Source organism: Barbus barbus (genome assembly GCF_936440315.1).
Source record: "Barbus barbus genome assembly, chromosome: 9".
NCBI lineage: Eukaryota > Metazoa > Chordata > Actinopteri > Cypriniformes > Cyprinidae > Barbus > Barbus barbus.
This window is the reverse complement of record NC_136737.1, coordinates 21,914,554-21,928,647: the sequence shown is the minus strand read 5'-3', so window position 1 is coordinate 21,928,647 and position 14,094 is coordinate 21,914,554. Positions and strand designations below refer to the sequence as shown.

General features: G+C 36.4%; 1 protein-coding gene and 1 long non-coding RNA gene across 2 annotated transcripts; both read left to right on the top strand.

Moving 5' to 3' along the window:
* The first annotated feature begins 243 nt into the window (after nucleotides 1–243).
* On the top strand, nucleotides 244–9,881 carry LOC306875579. Its single transcript, XR_013784758.1, has 3 exons — nucleotides 244–543; nucleotides 1,656–2,141; nucleotides 8,913–9,881. It is a non-coding gene; the product is annotated as an uncharacterized lncRNA (long non-coding RNA).
* LOC306875578 (ICOS ligand-like) lies at nucleotides 5,839–9,875 on the top strand. Its single transcript, XM_079426251.1, has 4 exons — nucleotides 5,839–5,960; nucleotides 6,952–6,992; nucleotides 7,085–7,411; nucleotides 8,429–9,875. The coding sequence occupies exons 1-4, from the start codon at nucleotides 5,950–5,952 to the stop codon at nucleotides 8,602–8,604; spliced, it is 555 nt and encodes a 184-aa protein (XP_079282377.1). The 5' UTR covers nucleotides 5,839–5,949; the 3' UTR covers nucleotides 8,605–9,875.
* Nucleotides 9,882–14,094: the final 4,213 nt, after the last annotated feature.

Below are 14,094 nucleotides of genomic sequence, written 5' to 3'. Positions count from 1 at the left end.
GCACGATCACTTGTGATCAGTTCTGCTCATCTCAATGTCATGATCTACTGGTTGAGATCAGAAGTTAAAAGGAACTTTTTCTGTTTCTGCAGATGGTGCTTCATCGGTGGATTTGCAGTGCTGATAAACAAAGGTGAGCATATTAAGTACATTTGAATGATAATTTCATGCCACATGTATAAATATCAGACTGTGTGTTTACAATGACATTTTTTGTCATTTCAGTGTGTCTGCAGGTCACAGGTTTTACTGGTGGCTCTGTTGTATTGCCGTGTTCTTCAACTCAACGTGATCAAGACATTAATGTGCATTGGAGAGACAAAGACAGTAGGACTATTTATGATTTAATTAAAGGTAAAGATTCACTAGAGACACAGGACCCACGGTATAAGAACAGAGCGCAAACTTTCCCAGAGGAGTACAAGAGAGGAAACTTCTCCATCAAACTCATCAATCTCACTCACGCTGATGCAGGAACGTTCATCTGCTTCATCACACACTCATCTTATTCTAAACAAGAGACTGTACAGCTGTTCATTAACGGTGTGTAAAAAACGGTTTAAAAAAGTCCCAGGTGAAAAAAAGTGCACTTTCATAACATACTTATAGTGCTCTATTTTCACCCACTAATTTAGTTACCACTTGTAGTACACTTGAACCCACTAATGTATGAAAGATGGGTTCGAGTGTACTACAAGTGGTAACTATATACATTTTTTTAATACAGAGACAGTATGTTAAAAAAATATATATTTTTGATTACACTTAGATGTTATTAAGATTATCTTTAGAAGTATTAAATAATATTTTTTAGTATATTAAGTACAAATGAGTGAAAATAGAGCACTTTAAGTAAACTTTGGAAGTGTACTTGTTTTACACCTGGGATAGACTGAATGCTGCTGTATAGAGCAAGGCCGTAACCATGTCTTGAACATTGGGGGGACCAGATAGATAGATAGATAGATAGATAGATAGATAGATAGATAGATAGATAGATAGATAGATAGATAGATAGATAGATAGATAGATAGATAGATAGATAGATAGATAGATAGATAGATAGATGCAGATAATTAACACATGCACATTTCATCTCTCTCTCTCTCTCTCTCTCTCTCTCTCTCTCAAAATGGGCATATTTGAGAAAAAAAAGTTGAGTAGTTTGCTTTACTGAATATAACTTGTTCATTTAACATTTCTTTCGTAAAACTGTTGACTAACATTAAATGAATTGCAGCTTCCATCTTACCTCGCTAACTTTCTAACTTTCAATGTTTTCAATCTTCGCGGTGCGCTCAGCATCTGTGAACGCTAAACCCCGCTTACTTTGATTTAATTGGCCCGTTCAATTATTTTGACATTGACGCACGCTGTTAGCCCGCTGAGGCAGAGCAGACTGAAATTTTTTATTTTAAAGCTTCTTTGTCATCCTAACAAGAGCGCTGCGTAATGAGGACAGCAGATCAATGCAAGAATTTCAAATATTGGGGGGGCCATTTGATAATTTCTAATTATTGGGGGGGGACTTGTCTATGGTGGTTACGGCCCTGGTATAGACTATAAATGATGGATCTGTTGTCTTTTTTCACGGTGTAGTAATGTTGTTGTCGTTTTTTTGCTTGCTTGTTTTTAATGAACTTGTTTTGTTGCAGAATCAACGGTAGAAACTGGAAGCCAATCTACTGAAGAAGAAAACCATGTACCAGACCACAGTCAGACCAGACCAACATTATTAATCTGTGTTTGCACTCTTTTATCTTTAATAATTCTCACGCCTATAATAATGTTCATATTTTACTGGAGAAAAAAAACTCAAGCTGCCTTATAGAAGAAAAAGTATCAAACTGAAGTTCCTGTTACGCACTGCAAGCTTCAGCAGTATCTGAACAGTCTTTATTTTCTGCCACCTAAGTTAACAAATGAGTGTTAACAAATTAGACGTGTGAGTGACATCATGCACAACCACATTATCTTCTGCAGATTCTCTCTGTTGTTATACACGTGCTGACATAAAACAGTGTGCACTGCTTATTGTTGTTATTGTATAACAGAATTAGTTCTTGAAACAGTTGAACAACATCAATCCTGTCAATATGTTTCTGCCTTAACATTTCTGTACCACAAGTGTGTATGCCAGAGTAAATGCATGTTGTATTATTTATGTATTTCTTTCAAGCCTCTTATCTTGTTAACTGGGTTGATTTATTTTACTGATTGAGCTCCTCTCATGTTAATTAGGTTAATCATCTGAACATGCTCCTCCCGAACTTTGTTAATAAAACATAATTTCACAAGTTCACACTTACATATAATAGATAGAATAAAGTTTATGCGTATTTGGCGTGCTGCCTGAGGGGAGGGCTCTGAGCTTGGAATTTTTGGCCTGAACCCAGAGTACCCCAAAAAAGCAACAGAGCAAAGGACAGCCGCCTGACGAATAAAATACTTGAGTAATTTTACTTGATTACTTTACTTAGTATTATGTTGGGGGTTTGTACTTCATTCAAGTACAATTTAAACTGACTACTTGTACTTTTACTTGATTACATTTCTGAAGAAAAAACAGTACTTTTTACTCCTTACAATTTTATTTCATCTTGAAAAGTACATTAGATTTTTATTTTTTCACATTAAATATGGTAAACGGAAGCTCAAACATGCGTGCCTGATGTGAGAACCAATGATCATTGTTTTCATGCATCAAACACACATAATTCTACTTAAGTTATGACTTTCATCAGGTAAATGTCTGGCTTCAAAAGTTCACCATCAAATCTGAGGAAGCATATTGAGGTAGCAAAGTTGCATTTTCCCAAAAAAAGTGTATTCATTATTTGTTCTGTTTTGATAGAGCCATTAGCTGTGTAATATATCAGCTGAATATACAAGATTGAGTGCAATTAAAATCAGTGATGAGAATTTAAATACAATTCATATTTAATTAATTAAAAATCTCCAAAAGTGTTTAAATAAACATATGTTAAATTAATTGTAATTCATGTTTAGTGATGTTCTCACCAGGTAGTGGATACGTTGTATTTATAATGTCATTATGTGACACACTGAGTAGGAATCAGGACTTGTCAATGATTTTTTTTTTTATATTTATCTTAATAATTACCATTACATTTTGCTCATTACTTAATCTAATTAGTCACAAATAATTATTTGTCAATATTTGCTGAGAAAAAATATGTCAGACAGTGACGTAAAAAAAACAACACGCAAAAAAGTTGCCTTTCAAAAACGTTAATGTTGCATGTTTTAATTATATGACTTTCCTCATTAATTCAACACCTTCTTGTATTCTGTATGGAATATGTTTCTAGCCTCTGCATCACAGAGGCACATCAGGTTATGACCTGAGCTTAAGAGCACCTTTAGTACATAACCCTTCTTGGGTTTCAGAATAACCTTACAATCATTTAGCATGAGTTCCATGCAAGTGCCAAAAGTAGACAGCACTTGAAAGTCCAACACTCGCTTTACAGTAGTAGTACACTATCTTCAGCGAGAGTGCTCGTAATTCAGCTGTCAGCAGTGACTCGAACAGAGGCACTGACAGAGCCTTTAGGTCCAAAGCAAAGTCCCAAGTGAGCAATGTGGAGAGGCAAGAGCCTTGCTACCCTTAGAAAGCTTATCAACAGGTCATTGATTTGGGAATGAAAAATCGTAATAGCGGCCACATACACTGTAAGTGTAGAGGGCGCACAAGTGCCGTAACAAACTGTAAGAACAACAGTATGATTGACATGGGACAGTTCACCAGGTTCACCAATTCACCAGCTTGTGTTCTACACCAATGCACAGACAATTTTGAATTATGAATATAGGTGCCTTGTAGAGGGTGCTTCAGTACTTTTGTCTAACTCTCACTGTGGCCCAATATCTGGTGGTGGAGTTCGGCTGAGCAGCCAGACTTGCAGGTTCACCAGTTCTGGGTTGGGATGCCAGAATGTGGTCAATCAGTTTGAGTTTTTGGCTGTTTGAATTTTTGAATTTCCTCCGAATAAGGATAATTTGGCGAAGATCAGATTAGTCTCGCATAGTCAGACCTTCAAACTGACAGCAGAAGGTCTGGGAAACTTGGTCGCTTTGAATGGCCAAGGACCGCTGAAGAGGCCATATGACTGACAGGTAAAGCAACCAATCATGTTTAATTTTGTGCCGTACAACTCCGAATAAGGATAATCTGGCAAAGATCAGATAGTCCAAATAATTCAGTACACGCAATTTTAGAGGAGAGAGCCACATCCACACATGCATGTGTGTGAAGCCAATGACAAGCCGCAAGGCAGGACAATGAACTGGTATGCTTTGACTTTGAAAGTGAATCTCAGAAAGTGCCTGTGATGAAACTGATCTGTATATGAATGTAGTCAGTGGGGCGGACTGCGAATGAACTGCAGTGTGTCGGCTTGCCACTTGGACGAGGGCCTTGCTGCTTCAGAAAGGGTTGTGCTTTAACCACAAAGTCTTGGGTCTCACAGCTGCTCAGTTTTTCTGCAAGAGTCAAAGGTGGATCTAGAGCTTTGCTTGGTGGAGCAACCTTTTATGGTGTGGGAACAGGGTCGGCACCAGAGGGGGGCATGAACAATTTCTCATGGGGGTAATACTTTGAAAATATTAACTGCACCTGTTTCTGAATATTGTCTGATCTAAATTATGTAGACTACTAGTGTAGAAAAAGTAATTTTCAGATGCAGCGGATGCAGCGAATCAAACGGGAAAAACACAAACATGAAACTTGTAAATAAAATAATTATATACATGTAATATTTAATAGTTACAAAAGTTTTATATATGATTAGGGTGTTCATCAGCTAATTGCATGCAGAGTTTCCAGTGTTGACATCGCCGTAAAATAGCCTACTGGAAGCGCTGTAGTTTTTCTGTATAGCCTATAGCTACTAAAAATATGAAAAGTAGCCTAACACACAAATAATATTTTATGTTACTTCCGTTTTTGAACAAAGAAAACCTAACTGATGTCATAAATACACAAACCTGATTTTTGTTTTAACACTGGCTGAATTTTAAAATACTCTGTCGCGTAATTTTTTCGGCATAATTTGAAACTGCAAAGTGTTAGTGGTTTGAAGATTCAATAATATTTGCAAAGTTTATTAGAATTTCTTTCTTCGATTCTTATTTCGCTCTGGGAACAAAACATATTATTGCTAGGAATGAACTAAAATGAAAATGTTTCACTTTTAATCTATGTATTTAACAGCCTACACCACCCACCCCATCTCGTAATGAGTAGGAGATCTTCCCAGGTCAGTAGCCTGCCTCACAGACTAAAATCATCATGGCGCTCACTACGGAGACGGCATCAGAGGTTAGGGGGCACAGTGACCGAGGTGGCCAGGCCGGGACCCCTGGGGGCGTGGGGTGTCTTTATAAATAATAATAAAAAAAATATTAAATTATCTAATTTAAAAATGTCTTGAAATAATTACATTTTTAGCTTAAAACTTTTTTTTTATGTTAAAGCCTAACATTAATGCTAGTGTTACGTTACCTTGGTATAAAATTGTGAGACTTTTTTGAAAGGGTGTAGGTTTCTCTACGAAGAAACCAGAAACAGGCTTTTGGGGATGTGTGGTGTAATTCCAGCATCTACCAGCAGGGAAAAACTTTCTTTCTTCTGACTTATCCTTTTGTTTTTGTTTTTTTCCCCCTCTTTTGTAAACACGGAAAAAATGCAATCGTAATTTATTTTTTTTATTTTTTTTTATTATTTTTGTTGTTTAAGCAAATGGATACAAAAAAATATAGATATATTTGCTGTAGATTCTGTTCATGCTATAGATGGATATGACGATTTCCGCTACACAGAACCCGGATTACCGGAAACGTGTTCAGGTTTAGAGTAACGTATGCTCTTTTTTGACAAATAATTAATTCGTAATATTACGTAAATATTAATTTTATCGGGGCATCATGATAATCGGGTACGTTCGTGATTTCTTAACGAATTTCTGTTTTCACAAAACGAGCAGTACTTCCAACTCGTACTTTCACTTCTGATCTGCCGCGATATGTAAAAAATGATCAAGTTTGCGCTGGCATTTGTATTTGGCTTGATTTGTTTTGTTCCTTACTTAAACCAGCATTAATAGACAACCCCTGTTAACATCATTAATGCGTCGATTATGGGTTGTTTAATTACCGAGTTAATATTCAGATAATTAGCTCTATTATTTTGATTTAGCCATTAGCATGTTGTCTTTGTGTTGTGGTGCATGTGCTGTTATTTTTATGCTGTCAATTTACTGCTGAATCATTTAGTTGTGAATTTACTGCTGAATCATTTAGTTGTGAATTGTTGCTTTTTGACAATTTAGTGACAGTTTACAACTGGCAAATAAAGTCCAGTTAACCCGAATCCCATGTAATGTATAATATACAGTATAATGTTATAAATATTTACAACTGAAAGGAAGATTGTCATAATAGCAAATGCCTATTCATTTAGATTGAATGATTCCACTCAGTTGGTTTTGGTTATGATTAATAACAAAGATGTTATATTAAAACTCATTGTACTAAGCTGATCCCTGCTTAAAAAAAAAAAACAACAACATAGAAATCATGCAAACATTACTAGACATCAACAAGGACAGGATTTAGTGGTTTTAGAATAGAATAGAAGGTGAACAATTACCAGTAGAGACCAACACTGCCCATTAAAACAAATATAATTCCCATTATAACCAGTAAAACCATTACAAAATTATGTGATGTTTTCTATTATTTTTTCAGCAGTGATGTGCATTATTATTGTCTGTCACTTCCCATCATGGTTTTAGTGTTGCAAGAGTATTGATATTATGCATCTCAGAGAGCTCTGGCACGATCACTTGTGATCAGTTCTGCTCATCTCAATGTCATGATCTACTGGTTGAGATCAGAAGTTAAAAGGAACTTTTTCTGTTTCTGCAGATGGTGCTTCATCGGTGGATTTGCAGTGCTGATAAACAAAGGTGAGCATATTAAGTACATTTGAATGATAATTTCATGCCACATGTATAAATATCAGACTGTGTGTTTACAATGACATTTTTTGTCATTTCAGTGTGTCTCCAGGTCACAGGTTTTACTGGTGGCTCTGTTGTATTGCCGTGTTCTTCAACTCAACGTGATCTTAAAGCTCAAGACATTAATGTGCTTTGGAGAGACAAAGACAGTAGGACTATTTATGATTTAATTGAAGATGAAGATTCACTAGAGACACAGGACCCACGGTATAAGAACAGAGCGCAAACTTTCCCAGAGGAGTACAAGAGAGGAAACTTCTCCATCAAACTCATCAATCTCACTCACGCTGATGCAGGAACGTTCATCTGCTTCATCACACACTCATCTTATTCTAAACAAGAGACTGTACAGCTGTTCATTAACGGTGTGTAAAAAACGGTTTAAAAAAGTCCCAGGTGAAAAAAAGTGCACTTTCATAACATACTTATAGTGCTCTATTTTCACCCACTAATTTAGTTACCACTTGTAGTACACTTGAACCCACTAATGTATGAAAGATGGGTTCGAGTGTACTACAAGTGGTAACTATATACATTTTTTAATACAGAGACAGTATGTTAAAAAAATATATATTTTTGATTACACTTAGATGTTATTAAGATTATCTTTAGAAGTATTAAAGAATATTTTTTAGTATATTAAGTACAAATTAGTGTGTGAAAATAGAGCACTTTAAGTAAACTTTAAGTGTACTTGTTTTACACCTGGGATAGACTGAATGCTGCTGTATAGAGCAAGGCCGTAACCATGTCTTGAACATTGGGGGGGATCAAATATATATATATAGATGCAGATAATTAACACATGCACATTTCATCTCTCTCTCTCTCTCTCTCTTTCTCTCTCTCTCTCTCAAAATGGGCATATTTGAGAAAAAAAAGTTGAGTAGTTTGCTTTACTGAATATAACTCGTTCATTTAACATTTCTTTCGTAAAACTGTTGACTAACATTAAATGAATTGCAGCTTCCATCTTACCTCGCTAACTTTCTAACTTTCAATGTTTTCAATCTTCGCGGTGCGCTCAGCATCTGTGAACGCTAAACCCCGCTTACTTTGATTTAATTGGCCCGTTCAATTATTTTGACATTGACGCACGCTGTTAGCCCGCTGAGGCAGAGCAGACTGAAATTTTTTATTTTAAAGCTTCTTTGTCATCCTAACAAGAGCGCTGCGTAATGAGGACAGCAGATCAATGCAAGAATTTCAAATATTGGGGGGGGCCATTTGATAATTTCTAATTATTGGGGGGGGACTTGTCTATGGTGGTTACGGCCCTGGTATAGACTATAAATGATGGATCTGTTGTCTTTTTTCACGGTGTAGTAATGTTGTTGTCATTTTTTTGCTTGCTTGTTTTTAATGAACTTGTTTTGTTGCAGAATCAACGGTAGAAACTGGAAGCCAATCTACTGAAGAAGAAAACCATGTACCAGACCACAGTCAGACCAGACCAACATTATTAATCTGTGTTTGCACTCTTTTATCTTTAATAATTCTCACGCCTATAATAATGTTCATATTTTACTGGAGAAAAAAAACTCAAGCTGCCTTATAGAAGAAAAAGTATCAAACTGAAGTTCCTGTTACGCACTGCAAGCTTCAGCAGTATCTGAACAGTCTTTATTTTCTGCCACCTAAGTTAACAAATGAGTGTTAACAAATTAGACGTGTGAGTGACATCATGCACATCACATTATCTTCTGCTGATTCTCTCTGTTGTTATACACGTGCTGACATAAAACAATGTGCACTGCTTATTGTTCTTATTGTATAACAGAATGAGTTCTTGAAACAGTTGAACAACATCAATCCTGTCAATATGTTTCTGCCTTAATATTTCTGTACCACAAGCGTGTATGCCAGAGTAAATGCATGTTGTATTATTTATGTATTTCTTGATTGTTAATACTATTACTGCATATCATTTTCAAATCTGAATCATTAATTCCTAGTTACAGTGCTCAAAGATAAAACATGGTGCTCAGGGTTGAGATTGTTACACGGCTCTGCAGACTGTTAGAAGAAGAGTGTATCTTAATTAACTTCTTGATCTGCTGTACTACAGATGCAGAGAGGAAGCCTCTTTATTTGGACAAGGTTACTGAATCATCTTAAACCCAACACATTTGTAGGAGTGGACCGTTTATACTCCGAATTTTAAGGATAAATTAATCTTTTCTTTTGAAGGTTTTAATAGGAAATATTATGCATGCCTCTCTCCCCTACAGTTATTCAAAGCCTTATTATGCCGCCTCCAACCCCAATATGTCTTCTTAATAAAATAACATTGCACCTTTGTTTTTAGTGTCTTAAGAATCTACAATATGCTATAATAGTTCCCATTCTGTTCTTTGCTGGGAACAGAAATATCATTACTGTTAGACATTGCATTGGTCAGATTTGCCCTACAATAAAGTTCTAACATAGGTTCACTTCTGATGGTGACTCCTGTGATCTCCAAACTGAACATTCGTTTCAATTGGTTTAGTTTTGTGAATGAACTAAGAGTCTCTGGAAAAACTGTTTGGACATTTGTAATATGCTTCCTGATATTTTATAAAAGAAATGGAATAATCTAATTTTGTTGAAAAGAGCAGCATTGAATCAATAATTAATAATGTAGTCGAACTTATGAGTACAAGAGCGAAGCTTCCTTTCATAGATCCTCTGGGAAAATGTATTCTGGATCCTGATCCTCAAATGCAACTTTTCTTTTAGCGATATTTTAATGTATTGTTGCTGTCACTCAATACACTGTCATAACTTAAGTTTGTCGTCACTGTATTCACAAGTTCACACTTGCATATAATAAATAGAATAAAGTTTATGCGTATTTGGTGTGCTGTCTGAGGGAAGGGCTCCAAGCTCAGATTTTTTGGCCCGAACCCAGAGTACCCCACCCTACAGGTTAGGAGAGGAATAGTTGTAAGTGCTGAGAAGGGGTGGTGGAGGGATGCTGGAAAACTGTCAATGAACAGAGGTAAGCCTGCTGTGTATACATAAATGCCTTTTATCTTGTTAACTGGGTTGATTTATTTTACTGATTGAGCTCCTCTCATGTTAATTAGGTTAATTATCTGAACATGCTCCTCTCGAACTTTGTTAATAAAACATAATTTCACAAGTTCACACTTACATATAATAAATAGAATAAAGTTTATGCGTATTTGGCGTGCTGCCTGAGGGGAGGGCTCTGAGCTTGGAATTTTTGGCCTGAACCCAGAGTACCCCAAAAAAGCAACAGAGCAAAGGACAGCCGCCTGACGAATAAAATACTTGAGTAATTTTACTTGATTACTTTACTTAGTATTATGTTGGGGGTTTGTAATTCATTCAAGTACAATTTAAACTGACTACTTGTACTTTTACTTGATTACATTTCTGAAGAAAAAACAGTACTTTTTACTCCTTACAATTTTATTTCATCTTGAAAAGTACATTAGATTTTTATTTTTTCACATTAAATATGGTAAACGGAAGCTCAAACATGCGTGCCTGATGTGAGAACCAATGATCATTGTTTTCATGCATCAAACACACATAATTCTACTTAAGTTATGACTTTCATCAGGTAAATGTCTGGCTTCAAAAGTTCACCATCAAATCCGAGGAAGCATATTGAGGTAGCAAAGTTGCATTTTCCCAAAAAAAGTGTATTCATTATTTGTTCTGTTTTGATAGAGCCATTAGCTGTGTAATATATCAGCTGAATATACAAGATTGAGTGCAATTAAAATCAGTGATGAGAATTTAAATACAATTCATATTTAATTAATTAAAAATCTCCAAAAGTGTTTAAATAAACATATGTTAAATTAATTGTAATTCATGTTTAGTGATGTTCTCACCAGGTAGTGGATACGTTGTATTTATAATGTCATTATGTGACACACTGAGTAGGAATCAGGACTTGTCAATGATTTTATTTTTTTTATTTATCTTAATAATTACCATTACATTTTGCTCATTAATTAATCTAATTAGTCACAAATAATTATTTGTCAGTATTTGCTGAGAAAAAAAGATGTCAGACAGTGACGTAAAAAAAACAACACGCAAAAAAGTGGCCTTTCAAAAACTTTAATGTTGTATGTTTTAATTATATGACTTTCCTCATTAATTCAACACCTTCTTGTATTCTGTATGGAATATGTTTCTAGCCTCTGCATCACATCTTGCTCTTCAAAGGGATAGTTCACCCAAAAAGGAAAATTCTCTCATCATTTACTGACCCTCATGTCATCCCAGACTTTATGACTTTCTTTCTTAAGATGAACACAAGCAAAGATTGTTAGTCTATATAATGTAATGGGACATAACCACTTCAGAACCCACACAAAGTGAACACGATGATCAAATTTAAAATATTAGTATTTGTATCCTTCTTACATATGCTTATCATTTCACTTAAGAAGACACTGATTCATTAACAGGGGTTGCATGTGTTACTGTCATATTCACTTTGTGTAGTTTTTGAAGTGTCATTTTTGGATGTCCCATACACCTGATTTTTTTTCTAAAACTCTTAATTTGTGTTCATCTGATAAGTTAAAGTCATATGGGATGGCATGAGGGTGGAAAGGATGGAGTTTCCTTTTAATCCCTTTCCCTGCATTTTCTTTTCCTGTGTTCTGCTGTGCTGCACTTTAATTGTTGTTGTTGAACTATATATACGTGTTTGAACTGTGCCATTGCAATTTGTTTAATTTTCTCCCTTTAACCAAACTTCTGAACATTTCTCAGAGAAGAAAGTACTTCTAATTTTTTAATACTTGAGTACAATTTAAAGTTTCACTTTTTTTTTACTTTTACTCAAGTATGTTTTTGGACAGATACTTGTATTTTTAACTGAGTAAAATTTTCACTTAGTATCTGTACTTTCACTTGAGTAAAATTTTTGAGTACTTTTTACACCTCTGCGAATAACCCCCCAAAATGAGCGCCAAAAATTTGGTGGGCAGGCGTTTCAGGAAGAAACTTAGTCTTTTGACCGGGAGAGCCCACACAAACTCTGACGGGAGCAGCTCACGGTGCCGGGTGAACGGGCCCTACTGGGCGATGGACATGATTTGGGGCGCTCGATCGGGGCGCTCGTTTCTTGATGGGAGCAGCTCACGGCGTCAGATCGGTGATCCTGACTGACCAATAAAAGGAGGAGCAGTGTGTTTGGGCTGTCAGAATGGTGGCCATCAAACAGGTGGACTTTTACTAGCCGATGAATGGGATGAACTAAATTTGAAGTGCCATCCGCTAGAGCTTTGTAGCATTTGACGGGAGTTCAATGCCCGGTAGTTGGACAGACAAGCCAATGTTGTGTGGCCGGGAAGCACTCGCAGCATTCGATGGAAGTTTGATATTCACGGTGTCGGACGGGTAAGCTTCGCTAGTAGACGGACGGAAAAGCCAAGGTTTTCCTGACTGGGAAGCTCTCGCAGCATCCGACGGGAGTTCAATACTCACGGCATCGGACGGGTAAGCCTCGCCAGTAGTCGGACAGAAAAGCCAAGGTTGTTTGACTGAGAGGCTTTTACGGTTGTCGGACGGGAAAGCCTCACTAGTAGATGGATGGAAAAGCCAAGGTTTTCCTGACTGGGAGGCTCTCACAGCATCCAACGGGAGATCAATACTCACGGCATCGGACAAGTAAGCCTCGCCAGTAGACGGACGGACAAGCCAAGGTTGTTCAACCGGGAGGTTTTTGCAGCATCCGACGGAGCTCAATACTCACGGTGATCGGACAGGTAAGCCTCGCTAGTAAACGAATGGACAAGCCAAGGTTTTCCTGACTAGGAGGCACTCGCAGCATCCGATGGGAGTTCAAGACTCACGCAACGTGTGGGTAAGTATCACTGGTAGTTGAAAAGAAAAACATATTCAGAAGGCTCTTGCAGCATCTGACAGGGAGTTCAATACTCTGAATAATTTGAGTTTTCTAAAAGGGTAGACAGTATGAGGATTACTCCCAATAAGTTCAAATACAACATATTATGATAATGCTGTAAATAAGAATCTAAAAAGAAAGAAGCTTTTAATAAATAAGGTAGGGTACAATTAAGTGATTTCAAAACATTTCAGCCAGTTCTAATTAGATTTTTGCATGCTGTGAACATAGGTGCTGATCCCGTGGGTGCTCGGGAATGGCTGAGCACCCACGTAAAAACTTGAGAAATTATCTATTCCCTATCATATTGGCGAAACTGATCTGGCAAACTATCTAATGCATACTTGTGTTTGCGCTCTGGAGAGAATCAAGGTTTAATTTTGTCCAGTGCTGAGTCAAGTGCAAGCTTGAAAATCCTCTTATTATAACAAAACTTAATGAGATTGTGATGAAGACGAGGGACAGCTTTTTAGTGATTATAAAGGCAGTGCTCTTTGTGTACTTTCTAGGCTATAATCCATTCAGAATGTGTTGGCTATAGAACTTTTATTTTTTGGTCATCTACACACTGCAAAGTTTCGGGAATGACATACACATATTTATGCGGGATTCACACTCAAAACAGCAATCGATGGGACAAAAATATACGTGTAAATGTAGCTATATTGATTGAGGCTAGAGCACACTTTCTGAAGCACCTGTAGTATTTAATTCTGGAACCATCCTGGATAAAACTATTAGGTGATCACATGGAGTTTTATGTGGCAGTAGGCTATGCTTCAAAGTCTGAAAAATTTATATTTGTTAATTTCCTCCATAAAAATCTCTATATAGTTAGAGTAAGCATTAATGCACACAGGCTTCTTTGAATATTTATTGCATCTGTTTATTTCATCTTATGTGGATTATTTGGTTTTATTTAGTGCAAATCTTGTGGGGTGGGGGGGGGGGGGGTATTTGAAAATATGGGTCTTTATAAATAATAAAAACAAGAAAATAAAATAACTACAACCCGAATTCCGGAAATGTTGGGACATTTTTTAAATTTGAATAAAATGAAAATTAAAAGACTTTCAAATCTCATGAGCCAATATTTTATTCACAATAGAACATAGAGAACATAACAATTATTTAAAAGGATAAATTTTAAACTTTTATCCACTA